At 38.7% G+C, this 19,367-nt stretch overlaps 2 protein-coding genes across 2 annotated transcripts; one reads left to right on the forward strand and one right to left on the reverse strand.

Moving 5' to 3' along the window:
- Positions 1-1,076: 1,076 nt before the first annotated feature.
- LOC105282893 (RING finger protein 37) lies at positions 1,077-3,721 on the forward strand. Its single transcript, XM_011345202.3, has 2 exons — positions 1,077-1,893; positions 2,546-3,721. Exons 1-2 carry the CDS (start codon positions 1,259-1,261, stop codon positions 3,432-3,434), a joined length of 1,524 nt encoding a protein of 507 aa, XP_011343504.2. The 5' UTR covers positions 1,077-1,258; the 3' UTR covers positions 3,435-3,721.
- Position 3,722: 1 nt separating this feature from the next.
- On the reverse strand, positions 3,723-19,286 carry LOC105282895 (vacuolar protein sorting-associated protein 13B). The gene is made up of 38 exons (XM_011345204.3): positions 19,126-19,286; positions 18,619-18,796; positions 18,456-18,534; positions 18,173-18,348; positions 17,952-18,055; positions 17,539-17,788; positions 17,282-17,463; positions 16,988-17,197; positions 16,775-16,913; positions 16,593-16,710; positions 16,370-16,512; positions 16,110-16,282; positions 15,869-16,045; positions 15,507-15,795; positions 15,268-15,430; positions 14,806-15,190; positions 14,545-14,671; positions 14,249-14,416; positions 13,952-14,169; positions 13,618-13,834; positions 13,348-13,552; positions 13,034-13,211; positions 12,622-12,948; positions 12,346-12,549; positions 12,120-12,235; positions 11,685-12,036; positions 11,478-11,600; positions 11,257-11,376; positions 10,850-11,113; positions 10,158-10,784; positions 9,991-10,086; positions 6,275-9,851; positions 5,734-6,138; positions 5,470-5,646; positions 5,223-5,393; positions 4,967-5,160; positions 4,541-4,882; positions 3,723-4,458 (listed from the first exon to the last, which is right to left on the reverse strand). The coding sequence occupies exons 1-38, from the start codon at positions 19,210-19,212 to the stop codon at positions 4,228-4,230; spliced, it is 11,292 nt and encodes a 3,763-aa protein (XP_011343506.2). The 5' UTR covers positions 19,213-19,286; the 3' UTR covers positions 3,723-4,227.
- Between the last annotated feature and the right edge of the window lie 81 nt (positions 19,287-19,367).

Below are 19,367 nucleotides of genomic sequence, written 5' to 3' on the forward strand. Positions count from 1 at the left end.
TCAATAATTTTAATAATTTTTATAATAGCAAAATTATGTTTTTTGTGCGTATTATTGAAAGTAGTAATAAACGTATAAAATAATATTATATGCAGTGTAGATGTAATGACGTAAAAAAGTAACATAAAAGTAAAAATTGTTTGCATGTATTTATAAATGCAAAAAACTTTTAATAAAACAGTGGACTCCACATCACCCTTGAGGTTCCACTAATGGTGCGTTAGGTTGTTTAACGTGGACCTTCGCCTGGAGCCATATAACACATAATAATAACAATGTAACAGTAACAACGTAACAATCACAATAGCTTATTTGAGCATGTGCTCAAAGTGGGCTCCTTCCATCTCCTCAGAAAGTAGAGTCCTGTTCAAGATTGCCTTACGTACCCGGCGCAAGATCTGTGGACTTATCATACTGCAATCGACTTAAATATGACTCTAGCATATCTGTTGGAGTCTTACATATGATAACTATTATTTTTCTCCGTGCGAGAATCTGTAATTTGAATATAATTTTAACTTGCCTGTATATCATGGGCTGCGTTCGAAAACACTACCCGAGTGCCCCAGTGTATCATTTTATCCTTGTTGTTCAGCGAATAAACAACAAGGATAAAATGATACACTGGGGCACTCGAGTGATGTTTTCGAACGCAGCCATGGTCGTGTAGCGAGCGTATTATTTATTTGATTGTTATGCTACATTTAAGGCAGTTTTAACGCACGAGGAACTATTAAAACACTTCGGTTTAGGTGAAAACATATAAAGATGCAGACTTTATTTAATACAGACTAGAACTGATTAATTAATGCACATGTGACTTATAGCGCGAGCAATTAGCTTCTCTTTGTTCTCTGATTCCTCCCAAGGCTCTCCATCTCGGTATTCGTGCTGCCCTCTCATTGGTCGGGCTAGTTCTGCCTTGTACTCCTTAGATGCCGCCACAGTCGACCCAAGCAACTGCCATCTATGTTCCGTTAGGTTACGCAGAGTTGCAGTCGGTAATCCATCTGCCATGGTAAAAGGTTGGGACAGGCATTAATATGTACCTGAGTAAAAGTGTAGAAGTGTAATTATAGAAAACAGCTGTAGAGGAGCTAGTAGTATGCGACTGTCGTTGCATTGCGTTTGAGATAGTTGGAGGAATATCGTGTACGTACGCCACGACTCGATGTAAGAGAATTGAGACCGCGATAGTACGCGTAAAATATATTTTAGTTTGACGTGATACTATCAACAATTTACAAGTAAACAGAAGATGCTGCTAAATTTTTGTGATCCTCATTTGCGGTCGGAGATCAAGTGCAGTACCATCAGCACAGAGGGACATGAAGTGACCAACTTGATAAGCGAGCCTTGCAAAGGATTCCTCGCGTATTCCTGCATCAGACCACCGGTTCACATAGACATCACGTTTCTCTGTAACGTATGGATAAATCACATAATAATTTGGCCAACTGTCGGCTCACAGAAGTCATCAGGGTTCCAGCTTTATTCCAAGAGTACTGACTCCGATGTCGTCCCATATACCTTATTATCTACTGGATTCCTGGGCCCATCTGATGATGGATTACTGTTCCACTCAGCTCACGTCGATCCTAAGGAGATCTCTGTACCAAAAACTTTCTTAAAGCGTTGTATTAGGAGCTCTAGGCAAAATTTGACTGCTTATATTCATAGTGTACGTCTAACGATATGCAAGACAGAGAACTCGGTACCAGCGTTAGGCAACCTTGAAATATGGGGAACTGTATCACCACGTTGCGGAAAGGATGTTGTAGCAAGTGTGTATGCTTTGTTGTCGAATTATCAAGCAGCATCGCCATTGCCATCACCTGAACATAAAATTAATATCAGAGATTCTGCAAGCACTCAGGAAGAGAAGCACAAGAAGTGTGTTTATACATATAATTTATCACATGTAAAGTGACTAGATGTTCCGAATTATGCAGGACTATCCCAGATTTGAATTGTTTGTCCCGCATTGAAAACTGTCCAGCAAAAAGGTTCCGGATTGGACATGTAACCTTTTTAATATTTTTGCAGTGACAAAAATTTAATATTATTCTTTATATTGATTATATGGTCATATTTATAGTTATTTTTGATATTGATGTACATAGTCATTTTTTGTGTTGATGCTGTTATTTTCTATACAGTTAATTTTTTGTTATGGAAATAAGAATGTTTTTAATTTTTTTAAATTTATCAGAAATGTTTTTTTGTAATTTTTATATTAATAACGCATAAAAAGATTGATCCAAGACATTTAGAAGACATTGTGATAATGCACAATTAAATAAACTAAGAAAATGATGTCCTTACAAACATGTTTGTTCCACATTCCACCATAAAATATCTAGTCACTCGAGTCACATGTAAAATATTGATTATTACAATTACGGATTTGATTTCTGGGATTGTATTTCAGAGATAAAAATATAAAAAAAAACATAGTTATAACTTGAAATCCAATTGTAATAATCAATAGCACAGAAACCTCAAGTTTTTAAAATATTGATTGCTAACAAAAATATATTTCTAGGCAAAAAGATATAGCAATCTCCAGGTTGGAAATTCCTGAAAGCTTCTTAGATTCAATCACATGGGAGCTGATGACGCAACCGATTACGCTGCCTAGTGGCAATGTAATAGATCAAACTACTTTAGAGAAACATGGACAAAATGAAGCAATTTGGGGTAGACCATTGTCGGATCCATTCACTGGCATTCCATTTAGTGAGCACCGTAAACCCGTGATGGCAACTGCCTTGAAGTACAGAATTGACGAGTTCTTACTAAGAAATGGTGACTCGGAAGAAATAAAAAATATACCAAGAGTCTTGGGCCATAATTCGACCTCGGCCATCGTGGGAGACAGAAGAATAATTGAGATTCCCAAATGCGTGTTAAGTGAGAACTCGGTAAAGAGGACTGCGAAAGATGCGAAGCTACATGCACGCGAACAAACAACGACTGGTGATACCTTGGAACGTTTGCAACAACCGAAGAGATATTGCCATCGACTACCAGCAGTTGTCACAGGTCCCAAACAATCCACTGCCAAGATTACAGCAAGGTCAAAAGAAGTGAAAGAAATTTCAAATTCTTTTAAGCCACTTTACAAGAAATCTTATAGTGATAATAAGAACGATGAATCAGAAACATTAGCAGCCAATACTGACAACTCTTTAGATGACAGCAAAGAGTTTCCATTGCCAAATATTAAACGCTTTAATGCGCCAGAGAAAGTAGAACTGCATAATATGTCTGGCTATTGCAAGTGTTGTAACAACAATATTTTATATAGACTGCCGTGTAAACATGTGATATGCAGGAAGGTATTATTATCTGTCAAAGATAATCGGTGTAATTCTTGTGGATTTGTTTATAAAGTAAGCGAGATTGAACGAGTTCATGGAGTAATATTTTAAGTAGACAATTAAGTAGATAATAATAGTAAAATATTAAAAACATGTATATTGACAAGAATACATAATTATATAAATGTTAGATTTTTTAACATTTTTTACTCCAAATTTTTTTGTATGCACAGTGTAAACATATAAAATATACTATTATTAATACATTGAATTGTTAAATCAATATTAAATATAATTTCCAGTGTAATTGATAATAGATTTGTTCATACTGTTTGGCACGCACAATACAATTTACATCCATGTACAGTTGACAATGAAATATATATAAATAATATCTATAAAAATGTCTTTTTATCTCTTAATATACATGTACAGTATATATTATATGATCACTTACAAGTAAAAATTTAGACAAGCTGCATTTTGATTTAGACATTCTTCCAAGAAATAATAAACAATAAATTATATATGCATCTTATATAATTTATATATGGTCATTTAATTCATATATGCAGTCTGCATTCATAATAAATTTGTACATAATAAATAATAAATCTTTTATAAAATAAACGTTGTACAGTGTGTTCCGATAAAAATGATAGAAATATATATTCTTAAGCAACAAAACTCCTGGAATCTACATTACTTTGGGTATTTAAAAATCGATTTAGTTTGCATCGTAATACTGCTTTCGTGTAAGCTTTACGCGTTCGAACAATTCTCGAATTTACGAATACCCAAAAGACACATTGAATTCGATATACATATTGTACGATATTCGGAACGTTTCCTCAGTCATTGCACTTAATTATAAATTAATTAAACTGTAAATTTAATCACTTTATTATAAAACAGCAAACCCGGAGCCTTGATTCTGTCGCTTGGCAATGTTGAATAGCGACAGTAAGTAATTACGAGTATCCGGGCAAACGTAAAACGTAAGCGTATGTTCTGGATGTGGGGATGTTCTCTCGAAAGTATCCGACTGTCTGTCACTGTTGGTTGAAACACTGGCCAAACCGGTGCTGCTAGTCCGCACGTATTCTTCGACTCGCGCTCTCATTTCTTGATTCATCTTGGAAAAAAATGGAAAAAAATTACATCAGATTTGCATGATTTCCTTAGAGAATGTTACGTTCATGAAGAATCTGTTTTACCTCGTGCTCAGCTGGCGACAACGGTCGGCTAGATTGCGTCGCGGCCGGTGGACAATATAAGCACAACATCGTTGATTCCGTGATATGATCGACGCTTGTCAGTTCCTTCAGCGAGAATATCCGTTCCACACTATCTTCTGCCATGTTAACCAGCAGTAAAGCTTGTCGGGTGAGGACGAGCGTTACTGCGCGATTACTGCCCTGATGGATTACGTAGTCTGCGCTGGTTACGTGAAGAATACTGTCATGACTGTGATCGAGCAAAGGTGATAGACGCCAGGTATACCGCACGGACGTGCTATTATTGCCGGTGGTGTATTGCACGATTGGTCTTTGGCGTGGCTATAACAATGTTCGAAAATCAGATTGCGATGGATCAAGTTGCGATACAAAATTATACTGGAACTGGGAAACGTTTAGATTTACCATAGGCAACGGATTCCACCCAGCTCCTTGTAGCAAGCCCTGACCTGTAAGTGCAACCAATTCTGCGGCACCGCTCAGTGGTTTAGTAACCACACCGACCAAACCGAGTCCGACTCCGGTGACTAAACTTTTGGTTGTCGCTTCGCCTGACCACGCTTGTTGCAGAGGATGATGTGCCAAGCCAGCCACAGCCGCTGATTAATAATTAATAGTTAGCATATTGCAAACGGGAAGCAGCATTCTGAAATATAATTACCAAGTAAGCTCATTCCGAAACCAGTCAATCCTTGATAGAGTCCTTGCGCCATGCCTTGAGGACGCATTCTGCGCGATTCTTCTTGTCGCTGAAGATGTTCCTCATCCAACGTCAAACGATCCAGGTTTCGTGCGACGCTAGATGCTAATTTCGTGACAGAATTCACAGTACCTGCGTAGAGTTTCAAACAGTTCGAATTATCTGCTTCAAATACTTGATATAATGGAGATAAAATTAGTTTCCATACCTGCTGTGACGTGTTTCATTAGACTAGCTGATCCGTGTGTGATCCCAACAATAAAACCCCAAGGACCTTGTAGCAATCCTTGAAATGGTAGAGAAACGAAGTCTCTGAGACCGGATCCGAGTGCTTGAGCCAAACCTCCTGGAGATCCGAGTATCTCCAATGATCCAACCACCCAACCTGTGACATACCAAACAAACATGTAGGTTTAGCTTCGTTACTTCATTATTAACATTATTAATAAGTATTTGTGTACGAATGACTGACCTGCCCCAAATATTGCTCCAGATAAGTAATGCATAATAAGCGCATTGCCAAGTCTGTAAGGAGTGGTCAACAGATTTTTCCTCTCAAAGGTACCGAAGTATAACGGAGAATGATCCAGGGCGACGTAGAGCCGCACGGAAGTATGAACACTCAACAGAATTGACAACGGTTCTATCACAAAATTTTGTAGTCTCAACGGTTTGCTCAAAATCTTGGAATCGATCATAATGTAGTCCGGAATGTGCACTGCGTTTGACACAGCTATCGTTTGTATTTTTTTAGGACTGTCGCCCAGTACCAAACGTGGTGGTATCATCGACGTTGCATAATCCAATAATTGCGTTATGTACGTGTCCTCGATGTACGCGCTGATGGGCGCAATTTTCATACGATACTCCTTCGAGGCTGTAACAGAAATATGCGATATTATATTTGTGGACTCTAGACAACATAATTCTTGGTTGAATAAGAGATATTATTTATTACTGACATTTTTTTATTATAAATATATTTCATATAATGGATATGTACAAATACGTACCTATTATATTTCCGTTTACTTCCCAGATATACTCGATGGTTATCAAAGAATCTTGTTTGATTTTCTCCATATTCGACATTAAACAATTACTGCTATGAAATACCACTTCTCTATTTGGCAATGGGTTCTGGCTTATTAACACTACAGGAAAGTCAAAACCTCCCTGATCGAATAATTGATTATCTAACTGGAGATCGCCAATATAACAACACATATTGATGAATCTAGCTCTTGAATTTATGGTAACGACCAAATCCGTCATAGACAGACTCGCGACTTCGATTCTTTGTGCGTTTTCATTGATGTCGTGAAGAATAATGATTGTACAAGTACGCAGGTAAACCGTTACAGAGCCTTCTTTAGGATTAGAATTGACGTCGCTGGTGGGCCTCAATCGATTTTCATCAGTGTAAGTTTTAGTATTCGTGATATTCGGAATTAATTGCTTTGAACTCGATGCCGAGACAATTCCTTCCGTTGATAGCATATCCTCCTGGGCAGAAAAGAAACTCGTCAATGATGTCGCGCTATTCGAGCTTTGCACGTGCAATGATAGTTTCTCTTCTTCCGGCCTACGCGATGAAGAAGGGTACGTTGTGTACGTTGCATCGTAATCTTTTGCCAGATTCTTTTTTCGTTGCAGCCTGCTTCTAATATCTTGAGCCGATATTTCAATTTGGGAGATAGGTACGATACTTATGAGAGTGGTGTAGCAGAGGCTCTGCATTATGAGCTTCACATCACCATACGAGGGTAGTCGCAGATACTGATCCATTGGCGTAGATGACAACGCGGACAGGTTTACGCCTCTTGACCATTTTAAATTCCCTTTCCCTACCACTTGATCGTTTTGCACGGTGGAGAACAACAGCACATTCGACGCACTCGGGATAGCAGTGTCAGGCAGTCTATTACTGACGCAAGGCAGCGAGTAGTGAAACGTGCCTCCGCTGTCAACCTCGCATATCCACGTGAAATGAGCGCTGTCCGATAATATCTCATTTCCGCTCTCATCAGCTTGACCTAGCAGGATCTTAAAGCCGCAAGCGTTCTCGATCAGTAACTGTGGATGGTCATCGCTGTGTATCACGATAAACGTGATGCCTTTGTCTTCTTGCGTCGTCACGATAACTGGCATAGAGGAGGAACCGTTTGGAATGGCGACGGATTTCCGGCTCATAGGCTGATCCACTCGGATCGGACAGGACCATCTGTGACCGAGGCTGAGGGATATGTACAGCATGAGCGGCTCGACATTGCTATCCGTGTACAACGTGTACCACTGCACGATTGGCGTACCCTGCTTTTGATCCTCAGACGGTAGAATGTTCAGACTGCACGGAGTGAGATCGTGGGGCAGCTGCAGATCACTCGCCTGCTCGTGCACCGCGAGCGTAGCCACGCACAACTCCTGAGATGTCAGATTTGCGATCACGTGGCTACTCGTAATCCGCACCAGACGCATGTCCTCGTACATGGAGGAATTAATGCTCAATATGGAGACGCTTGTGCCGCAATCCACGAACGTTTTAATGTTCCCTTCCAACGGTATAAGGCCGCAGATTCGGGGCATGTAGAAGCTCTGGCTCCAGTCTAGTCGCGCCAACTGCAACGTCTGGGACGTATAGTAAGTGTCACCGATTCCAACGCCTACGTGAAAGGTGCCCTCCAATTTGGGAGGTGTGACTATGCCGTAGTGAGGAATCTGGCAGAGCTCCGTATCCTCTGACACTAACGAGATGTGACAACCTAGTGAGTTCATTACGAAGCACCACGGTTGCAGCTCCAGCAATAATGTACTGGAGACCAACCCTGCATCTTGATACTTCACTTGCACGTGCGTCTGTGGCTGCTCTGCAGATATCCACTCTTCCGTGTCGTCACCTTGGAACGGCCACTTCATCTCATCTTTCCTGTCCCTGAGATCTTGCAGAATCTTGTCGATGTCCTCGACCTCAGGTCGCCTAAAGAATTTCCGTTGATCCACGGAACTGTACGAAAGTGGCACATAAGGATTCGACGCGGAGACACCAGATTCCAACTGAAACGTTAGCTGATGGAAATGCTCGAATGTACCCGGACAATATAATTGCTGACGCTCACCACGACCGTTCACCGTCGTGCTCGATGACGTTTTTAACGACGGTGTTTCCATCTGAACCCTTGCTGGTACTGGTAAGTGAGATCGAATCATATAAAGAGGGCTCAATACGGCAAGAATCTTTACTTTGTCTTGTATCACCTGCGTTACTATCCGCACCCAGATGCTCAGAAACTGACCGCGTTCCTGCAGCGGAACTTTCACGAGCCAGGGCTGGCCCCACTTAACGTTAGGTTGCAGAGGTATGTCTCCAGTCCAAGACAAATGCGTCAAGTTTGTGAAACGTAGCCGCATAGCCATTTTCCTGTTATTTTCGAGCACAATAGATGATGGGAAGCTTTTGCTTGGTATGGGATACACCTCCTTCGAAACAGTTACTTGAGAGCCGACTTCGGCCTCGTATTTCACCAGCCGCATCTCGAAATTGTCAATTAATTGATTGGCAATCACGAGTTGCCCCGAAAACGTTACGAGTTTCTGTGTTGCGGAGAATGACGTGACGTTCACGAAAATTATTGTATTAGCTGTCGGATTGTTGAATTCCACCACTTGAATTCCATCCTTGTTAACGGGAAAAGGTCGACTCCACACCCACGCGTTTTCTTCAATTGATATACGTATCATCTGGTTACCGATTTGCCGCCACGAGTAGAAATTACACTGCCTACTTTCCAGAAGTATATTATCTCCGGTTCCACTTTGACCAAATCTGATGGAGATGTTACTGTCGTTGGCGATCACGTAGCGCGTTAGAACAATTACGTTTTTCTCCTCCTCGTCGAAAGATGCTAGCCACAAATGGGCGGAAACCGCGAGCGTGTGTGTTATCGCTGGCCCCAATTTCAGCGTGAACGGATTGCATGTCAGCGACGCGTCCACCTTGTCCGATAACGACAATTGAAATCTGCCCTCCAGGGCATCTAGCACTTCTTGCATAGTTAAGTGACTGTAATCTAGCACGTGCATGCTCAGAGTACCGTTGATATCCAGCAGCATGGAGTTATCCTTCCATTTGTTAAATACCAGGACGGCTCCTTTTTGCTCCAGGGACATGAAACATTGTATTTCGGGGATTCTCCCATTCAGGGTATACCTATCCAACGGTGGCGGCAAACTGTTATACACAGTCGTGTCGATATGATTATACAGAGACACGTGGAGCACGCCGACATTTAAGGCGATCTGTACATTCGGTATTATCAAAGAATTGAAGTAGGAATCGATGCGTAGACAGGCCGCGAGAGCACGTGCAGAAACGATGCTCTTGGAGAGCGGTCGCTTGCTGTTGGATAAAATAATTACACGCCACACGCAGGCTACCGCGCGCGCTGGCGCTTTCTCTGGCAGATCCAATCGGTAGGAATTCGTCTCCGACAGGTAGAACTCAGCGTAACGCTGATACGACATGTGACTGTCGCTCCAGTACTCGAGAACACAAGGAATTTTGCCGATGTAACTGTTGTCGACATCTGCGGCCTGCAATGCGATGAATGAAAGTGTCGTTTTAGTATTTGAGACTACAGAAAGAGAAAATTGTATTGAATATCTATGTACTACGTCTGATTGTATTCAATAAAAGTAGTATTTCAGTAGTGAGTATCAAGTACTGACTTACTTCAAATGGAACAGGAGATATATGTATCCTTGTTAACGTTCGCGGTTGCGGATATCTCCAAGCCATCGCTTGCTGAGGATAAGCAAAAAATACTACCTGCAAATAAAACCTTTGCTATTTTTCTGTTTTAATCTGAACACATTTGCAAATAATTTGCAACAACTAACTTGATACGGAAAAGGTAGCTCGTCCGCAGTGCCATCGACAAACTGAAACGCGCCTGCCTTTAGATCGTCCTTGTAATGTTGCTCGGTCGACAGCACAAGTTGCTTCTCATCTTTATTCTCGCTCGCAGAGAATGAAGCGAGTTCTCTCAAGAGCAACTGACAATCTTGGATGACCATTTTCATAATTTTGATCTGATCTGGTCCAAAATCAAGGTACAGGCTCTCACTATCTGCCTGTATTTGTATCTGAGGTATAATTTCGCTGCTGTATGAAGATTCCCAAAGCAGACAAGTTGTCACGTTGCAACACCATGGATTTAATAACACTTTGATATTGCCATTTAAGATCGCAGACACAATGAAGGAATCTATAGATAGGTTTGAATATATTCTGTCTGGTCTCAGAAGTGTTGACAGATTTCCGCTTAACGATGCCAAACTGCTAATAATTTCTGCCCCGGAATCAGTCTTTAAGGATAGCACGATTTGTTTTGTACTTAGATTTAAATCAGGTACACTGATTTTCTTCGATTTCGGTACTGCTGAATTTTGCGAATCCATATTCGCAGCATCTGCTTCTTCTACAGGCACTTGCGTAATTCCACCATCAATAAAACACGACAGCACCTAATATAATATTGAATTGTTAGAAATGTATTACAAATACATACTCGGAATTTTTCCTGTAATACCTTATTTCTTATGTTAGAAAGTTGGTGAAACCGTGACAAGGAAAAATATATTTTCGTTGGTCGTCCCATTTCAATGAAAAATTGACGATTTTTGCCGAGAATCGTTTCAGATTTTATTGTCGCAAAAGAAGGCGGGATACCCGTGTCCGGATGTGGATCACCGTGCTTTGTTTCTATCATGTAAACTTTGAAGTCCTTCTCAGTCGGAATCGCACTTAGATTTTGCACATCACCAAGTGCAATCGTTATATCGAAACACGATATCTACAAATTACATAATAACGTCAATTAAAACAGAAAGTATACATTAAGCAATTGAGTTCATAATACTTTAACGTATTATTTAACATGTAATAATATAATAATAATTTAACATATTAACTTTTACAAATGAATTATATGCATACTTGTATCTTTTTCGATAAATGTTGTTGCGAGAAATATATATTCGGCTGATTAATCATTAGGTAAAGCAATGGTTGTTTCACATTATCGTTATCATCTTCGCTATCAGTCCTATCCGTATCCTGAAAATAATATTTTTATAATAAATAATTGAAATGTATTATAATTAAATATGATAATCAAATAATATATTAGTTAATCCATGCGACTATATACTACTCACTATGTCATCTTGTAAATCAAGACACGTGCTTTGAACTTCATACAAAATGAATGTTATTTTTCCACAATTCACTAGAAATTCAAAAGGTGAAAGTATCATGGATTCAGCAACTGTGGCCCTTCCCTAGCACAAGAAAATGATTGTTCTTGAAGTGGATCGCGAAATGGATCATGAAACTTTACTTGACAAGTCAATATGACAACTTACAATTACTGTTGAATGCATGCTGGACATTTCAAAATCGACCCCACTATCTTTAGTCAAATCTAGATCTGAATCATTTGACGTCTGTTTCAACCAGCTAATAGGTTTAATGCTTTGGGATCCTGAAGTGAATCTTTGAATTGTATTAGTAGAATCGTTTATATCTTCTGCCTTCTCGAAACTTTCCGACAGCAACGTTACAAACTCATCATTGAGAGCTGATATTAATTTAATTTGATCTAAATTTATTGTTAGTTCTATGTCCGTGATGCAGTTCACCTCTACAGCACTTCCGCAGACTATTGTGTCCGCTTTGAACGTAATAGCTGGTGCGATAATCAAGCAAAGATCGAACCTAAAGTTGGATATTAAAATCAGTATACTGTAATTACTCCGATACGCAAGTTGCAGTTTCATTTACACATGTTAATTACGTACTTTGTTAATACGGGTGACGTAGAAAAATATGGATCCAGGCTGCTCCCATTGCCGAGTTTATTCCACTCCAATGCGGGATTCTCGTTCATCGTATACAGATATGATTGAGACATTCTCTGAAAATAATGTGCGTTCAAGAAATTTTGTGAAATTTTAAAGAATATATCAAGTATTGAAATGTGCCTCATTGAAATTTTAAGAAAACGATATGATATTGATGATGAACCTTGTTGATGCTTAATTGATAATTTTTCCATGTGGTGGTGTATGCACACACTCCTTTGACGCTAATTTGATACTGACGATCCTCCACAGCCGAACCTGGTACGTTTAATATATTTGCTTGTGCAGCTAGCTGATATATATCAGTGCGTAAGGGGGTTCTGCAAATTGGATTCTCCGCATCCGGTGTGATACGAATCCCATCCAACTATAAATATCAATGAGTAATCTTAAGTACTGTTCGTAAAAATAATGATCGAGAAAAACAATGTTGTACAACCTGAACCATCAGTAGATCGTGCTGTAATTTATTCGTGTCAGTCAAGGCTGGCATCATGAGTCGAAAACCTTTGAACTCCAAATGTATCAATGGTAAAGATTCATTATTCAGATTCGTTATACCATCTAATGGTGTTGCTGTGCTTTTACCACGAGCGACGTCCGTGCTTTTCTCAATTGATGAACCGAGGCATGCAAAAGGCTTTATTAATTGGGTATACCTGCTGATTACGCTGAGTGGTAAGATCACATCGACCATTTGCATTTTGATCAGTATTTCCGAAATGTAGTTGCTCGTGGACAATGCAGAATCGATCAGCAGTTCTTTCTAAACGTTCCAGTATTTTGGAAGATTATTATCAAGTTTTGTAAAAATAATTTAAACACGGCTAAATGATTCAGTGGTGTCCTACCTTTTGAGGTTTGTAACGTTTATGAGTACCCCAACGTGTGTACACGTTCCCCGATTTCGCCCTGGTAAGTGTGAAACTCAAGAAACCGGAATCATCACCTTTTTCTATGTTGTCCTCTCTTCCGCAGAGTACCAGGCCAGCATATTCGCCGATATCCCAATTTAGTGCATGTGGAGCCCTATTAAACCACAAAAAAGTAAGTACAAGCGTGTCAAAAATTATCGCAATAATTTAAACAATTTTTAAGAATTTTGCTTCGCTAAAATTCGTATATAAAATATGTAGAAATTTATTTCAGAGAAATGCAGTTTTACCTAATATAATGGAATACCGTAGCTGTTGTTATTTTACTTTTCAGTTGCATATAAATCGATTGCAGGTCTAAAGATGTTATGATATCTTCCAGTTCTAGTATCAATTTTAATGAAGATGTGTCTGCCTGTCCCATAATATACAATTTAACTGCTATTTTTGTTATGGTCCACTGAATCCACGCTGTCACGATTAAACCATCTTTTTCTGTTAAGAATTATGTATTAATTAAGAAGAAAAATAAATCAAAACAGCGAATGTATTTTGCTTACCACATCCTTGATCATCCTTCGAAGTAGACATAGTTGAATTGGTGGTCGTGTCTTCCTGATACATTATTTGAGTTGGAGTGGACGGAGTTTGAGGTATGACAGGGAGAATTGGCGCTTCGTTGTTCATCTGTGGTATAATTGCGTTGTCCTCCTGAGAGTCACACAGAGTACGTAATACCTTTATGATATTTAATGCTATATTGCTCATAAAAATGACCTGAAATTATCATGTTAATAAATAATAAATGTTTTCGAATCGGCGTATTCACTTAGCGTCTCTATATTATATTAATATTAATCGAATGTATAAATTGAGGTTTGTAATAATTCATACCTGTTCTTCCGAGAGTGAAATAATAATAGGAGAATTATCAATATGTACACAGACACTTAGGGCAGTAAGCACGTTTGACTGAGTTGCAGCTGTCTTGGTAGTAAGAGCCACCGTAGCATTTAACGTGACTTTTTTTATGAAATTCTTCTGTACCTGTTGTTGCAATGTGTAACAGTGAAAGTCGATAAGACTTAATGTCCATGGAAAACTTTGTATTCCTGAAAAAGGTGACACTAATTAATTGTACTACGTTGTAACAGCAACGATTTACTGTGTGAATCATGAGACTAGACTTACGATAGGTCCATATGGGCTCTGGCAATCTAACAGGAAGATTCTGCAGATGTGGGCTAAGCAAATCAGCATTCAGATTGGACGAATGTATAAGAAGACTTGGCAACTTGATTATCATTATTTGTAGAGCGTGATCTTCTACGATGGCTCTGTCTTTAGCTTGTTCTATGCCTTGTAACATTCATTTATTATTTTTTACAGCTTATGATAATAATTTGATTATTTCTAGCCTATCGGTTTTAAAAGGCGACGTTTGCTTTGATTTCCGCGGTTTTGTTTTGTATTACTGAAACACTTACCATCAGCTCCAATGCCACTCATCGTGTCAGATGGTATGTAAATGATAATGTGTCCTATGTAACCACTTAGTACAAGACTGCACCACCACGAATACGACTCTGCTAATCTGATCAATAATCCAGATTTCTGTAAATTGTACCACACATCCTTTATTCCTCTTAAACTCTATATAATCAGCATGTGTTACGTAAAATGACGTCATCAGCAATCATTCGCTGCATTACATAAATATAAAATATACTTGTAAATGATTTGAATACCTGTTGGTCGCCTTCCGTTTTACATTCATCTTTCCTCTGCGCCTCATCATTTCGTAACGTCTTTGACTTTTCCGTCACAGCTCTCCTCTTCTCTTTGTCCGATGAACTGTGCACGCTCTCGTGCAAACTCGGGAATGTCTTCTTCCGCGTAGCTGTGTCGGACGATGTCCCTTCGGTGATCAACTGTTGGCTGTCTGAACGTAGAACATGTACGCTTCCCAATTTGTGATGAGCAGCACGATACTCCAGCCACTCGAGGAAGAGTGGATCCATTGAAGCTCTGATCTCGGCTACTTTAAACGAAACAAGCGGCGGGTACGTCTGTAGCTCGAGTTTCTTAGGAAACTGTATCACAGCAGACAGAAGCGGTACATTCACTGCATCACTGCAAATTAAAACAATCTAGTTAGTAAAATAATTTCTCTTCGTGCACACGTTATTAACGTTATTAAATGTACAGACCTGCCGTCACGATTCTCTGGACCCGAAAGGATAAAGGCTTGTTGGGAATCGTTTAGAGCAAATATTTTAACAGATCCTACATTCATCTTGCTTGATACTATGACTGAAGATGAGACGTTCTTGCAATTGATATTTTCTATGTATAATTCTAGATACACTGGACCTGCGACGTGCGAAGGAAATTTCATAGTTTAATTCAGAATTGTAACATAAAAGATTTATAAAGTGCTCTCACGTACTTTTTTCCTGGCAGGCATCGTTGAAAAGAGTAGAAGACACGAGTGGATTCGTTGTATCTTCAGGATTAAAAACAGAAGTTACTATAGACGTAGCGGCCAACAATTTTGCCTTAGTTCCCGTGATGGTAATACTGTCTGATTGGAAAGAGTACGATTTCTGAATCATGTCCACGTCCCGCCAGTATTGAGGATACAACAATGTCTTGGAAGTAGCGTCTACCGAATAAGGCATTACTATTGAAGTATCACAGGTCTTTGTCAAGTGAAGTTGACTTTTTGCTCCAATCACCTGTACAAAGATTAAAGATACTAGACTAGGTGTAGATGTCAAGATAATATTGCATACGCAAAACTGTACTCACTTGTATGTCAGTGATCACATGGCACTGAGGAAACATTTCTGGTGGTAGTTCTGTCAATTTTGATGCGCAAGCTACAAGTCTGAACGGATACATAGGCTGAATTATTGTAGCGACCGCTTCATCGCATTCGATGCTCACGAAAGGATCATCTGTAAGAGCCGGCGACAGCGGAGTAGTCTGAAAAGGCGCATTATTCATGAATTTAACAAAGTAACGAGGAAACTTAATAGAGATACTCTACCCGCGCTTCGACAATTTTGCGTTGTCGCGGCATTCCTGTAACGTAATGATCTGCTAGCTGCAGTTGCAGCGACGCCCTTTTCAAAATCAACCTTGTTTCTGTCATCGATACGTTCTCCCTAAGCGCTTCGTACTCTTCCAATGTAACCGGAGGCAGCTCATCGATAAGAGGATCTGCAATTGAGAAATTTTTATGTTTTAGTTAATATTAGATTAGAATTGAACAGGAAGTACATTCAGTATTGTCGATACTGTATTCACCTGGTTTTATTACGAGGTAGGGATCATAATCGTATTTTGCTGCAGCTTGCTTGATGGTGTCAACACGATGAAAAATACCGGAGCATAATCTGATTGTCAAGTCTCCTGCTAGATACCTAATTACCCTGCGTTCTTGAAAATTGCTGCGAAAAATGAGTAGTTTATGTAAAAACTTCTGTTTTATGTTGCGTTTTACATGTACTTCGCGAGATTTTTTAGATACCTGTATTCAAAGCTTGGTCCAAGCTCAAGCAATTTTTCCGGCGTTATATCGTCGGGCAGTTCGACAAAATAAGTGTAATCCATCACTGCTGCTGGACATCTTTCCAACAATTTTTCAACTAAAGAGAATAAATTTCATTACTTTCTTGAAACTATGCATGTCTTTAATGATTATTATTGTACCTGAGACCGTCGTCAAATGGTTATCTACTCCTTGCTTGTACTCTCTCTTCTTCCCTTTGTTCTCAATCGCTTCATCATCGAACAATGAATCTTTCAAGTAGTCAATATTCAAGCTCCCAGCTGTTACGTAAAGAGGCGGCTATAATAATAATTTACTTCTCAGATATATCATTCATTCCCGTACCTGAAGACAGTAACTGATCTACGTTTTACCTGTACACCATCAACAACTTCTAAATGCCCACAACTGCACGTCCCCCGCGGATAGAGCTGTATGCATGTCACTCCGACTTGGAAGGTAGTCATCGCGATTCCTTGAATTAAAGTATCTATCACGACTCCGTTCAACTGAAGCGATAAAAACGATTTGTACCTAAGTTTCCGAGATTTATAAAATAACTGCTCTTTCACACTTTCAACAATCTGCAAAAAAATGTATACAATCTAATTAATTATCTGCAAGTTGATTACAATGCGAAAAAATATTTTCTGTTCATCGTGTCATACCTTAAATGTTAAAGTAGCATCGTCTATATAAACGCCTAAGTGTACAATGTGACCAGAATATGCCAGTTGTTGCTCAGCGGACCAGTCGTGATCAACCGGCAGAAAGGACGATACCATGTCCCAAGCCCACCCGCCCCACCCGACTGCATCTGCGGAAGTGCCTGCTACCTGATTCGTGTCGTCTGAAACGTTAATATTATATGTATTCCCAACATCACAGACTGTTTACATAAAAAACAATTTCCACGACGCCGAACCTTGTATAACGTCTTCCTTCTCATCCATAGTGATGGAAGATTTCTCTCTGCTCGGTGGGAATTGTTTCGTTTGTAATGCCATCACTAAAGTCGCCAGTCTCAGCAGCATCGGTACTTGCTGCTCGGTCATGCTGAATTCCATCTTTTCGCAATGAAGATCGAGTCTCGTGATGGACGCCCTCTTCGAGGTATTGCTGTGATAGTTTATAATCATACGGATTGTCATCGAGCAGCGATATAGGACGGGATCCTATGTCAATTAATAGCCAAGATTAGTTTCTTCTTGAATCAAGTCTTCGCTTAAGATATTTATTATTTTAAATTTTTTATTTAATTTTAATCATAAGCATGATCTTCAAAGCTTCTCGAGGTACATGTAAGAGACGTATCTCAAGATTTGAGCTGATGTGTACCTGATATATTTCTATCTTTCCCGACGCATCCATCTTATCCAAGCACAACGTCAAATCTTGAATAGTAATGACTTTCCTAAGCATTACCTCTTGAGTGTTTACTTCTAAACATTAACAACAAGATGTATTGAGATGTTTTTCGTCATAACTATGATTTTTATTCATATGTTGGTAACGTAAGAATATCTTTTTGCTCGATAATTATGCATCAAAATACGTACCAGCAAACGCTGGCTCCCATTTATTATCAACAGTATGCATGCTTAAAAATCTGACATTTACGCTAAGTACAATATCTTCCTCCACATATTTCAAGATGAGATTATTGCAGTTGATGGTAATATTATTAATGACTTTTGTAACTATGCTTTTTATGTATCCAGGTGGCGCTTCCTCTCTACAATAAAAAAAATAGAAAGCATTATTTTATCTGTATTATTTATTATAATAAATAATAAATAATAAACGATAATATAAGCGAAATATACACAAAAAGATACTTACTGCACAATCTCCTTTGTCTTCTGTAGTATCGCCGTATTAGTTTCTGCGTTATTTTCATCTTTCAATTTCAAAATACACTCTGTAAACAGAAACAAATGTGTGATTACGTTTTATGGAATAAAATGTGGAATATTAAGTAGAATTATAGAGTATCGATATGTACCTATAGTATTAATGGTAACAACTATTGGCTCAGATGTAATTTTCACCCAAGGAACATGTATCAGCAGTTCGTGTATGTGGCCACTGACAAAGACAAATGGAAGATTAAGTTGCTCCTCCAAAACTTCTAGCCGTAAATCTAAATTTTGAAACGATGCATCTCCACCCCACAGGGATACCTGAAAGGAACGTTCTTTTTTTTAAAAAAATATGAATCTTATTGCAAAGTGTCTCACGTCTTACTAAATTAATACTTTGACATGAAGAACAATCATCCTGCGATATCAAAATAATACAAAAATTCTTTATTTATATAAATATGACTGTTAATTTATACATATAATTTTAGTGTATATAACATTCTTTGCTTGTTCTAAGCATCTGTTAGACACATCAATTTATTACATAAATAATTATTTTATATAAAATAATAGAGTAAAAGAAGAAATATATATAATAAAAACTTATGACAGCAACAATATAAATCAAGTAAAATTGTTCCGCTTACCTGTGATTGTTCTGGCTTAAAATTTTTTACATATTTTTCTACGTAACTGAGGATCACTGGTGTTATATAGGATTCCAATTTAAACATTGTGTTTGGTAGAATAGAACATCTAACATATTTTTGTAAACTTCTTTAATTGAAAATGTTATAAGCTGTTTTATGAAGATCTTTGTCTCTGCTTTCTCATACTAGTAAGTAATGTTTCATCTCTTTCAACATGCAATAATTCTAAATAAATAGTC

This window comes from Ooceraea biroi, chromosome 2 (genome assembly GCF_003672135.1).
Source record: "Ooceraea biroi isolate clonal line C1 chromosome 2, Obir_v5.4, whole genome shotgun sequence".
In the NCBI taxonomy this organism is placed as follows: domain Eukaryota; kingdom Metazoa; phylum Arthropoda; class Insecta; order Hymenoptera; family Formicidae; genus Ooceraea; species Ooceraea biroi.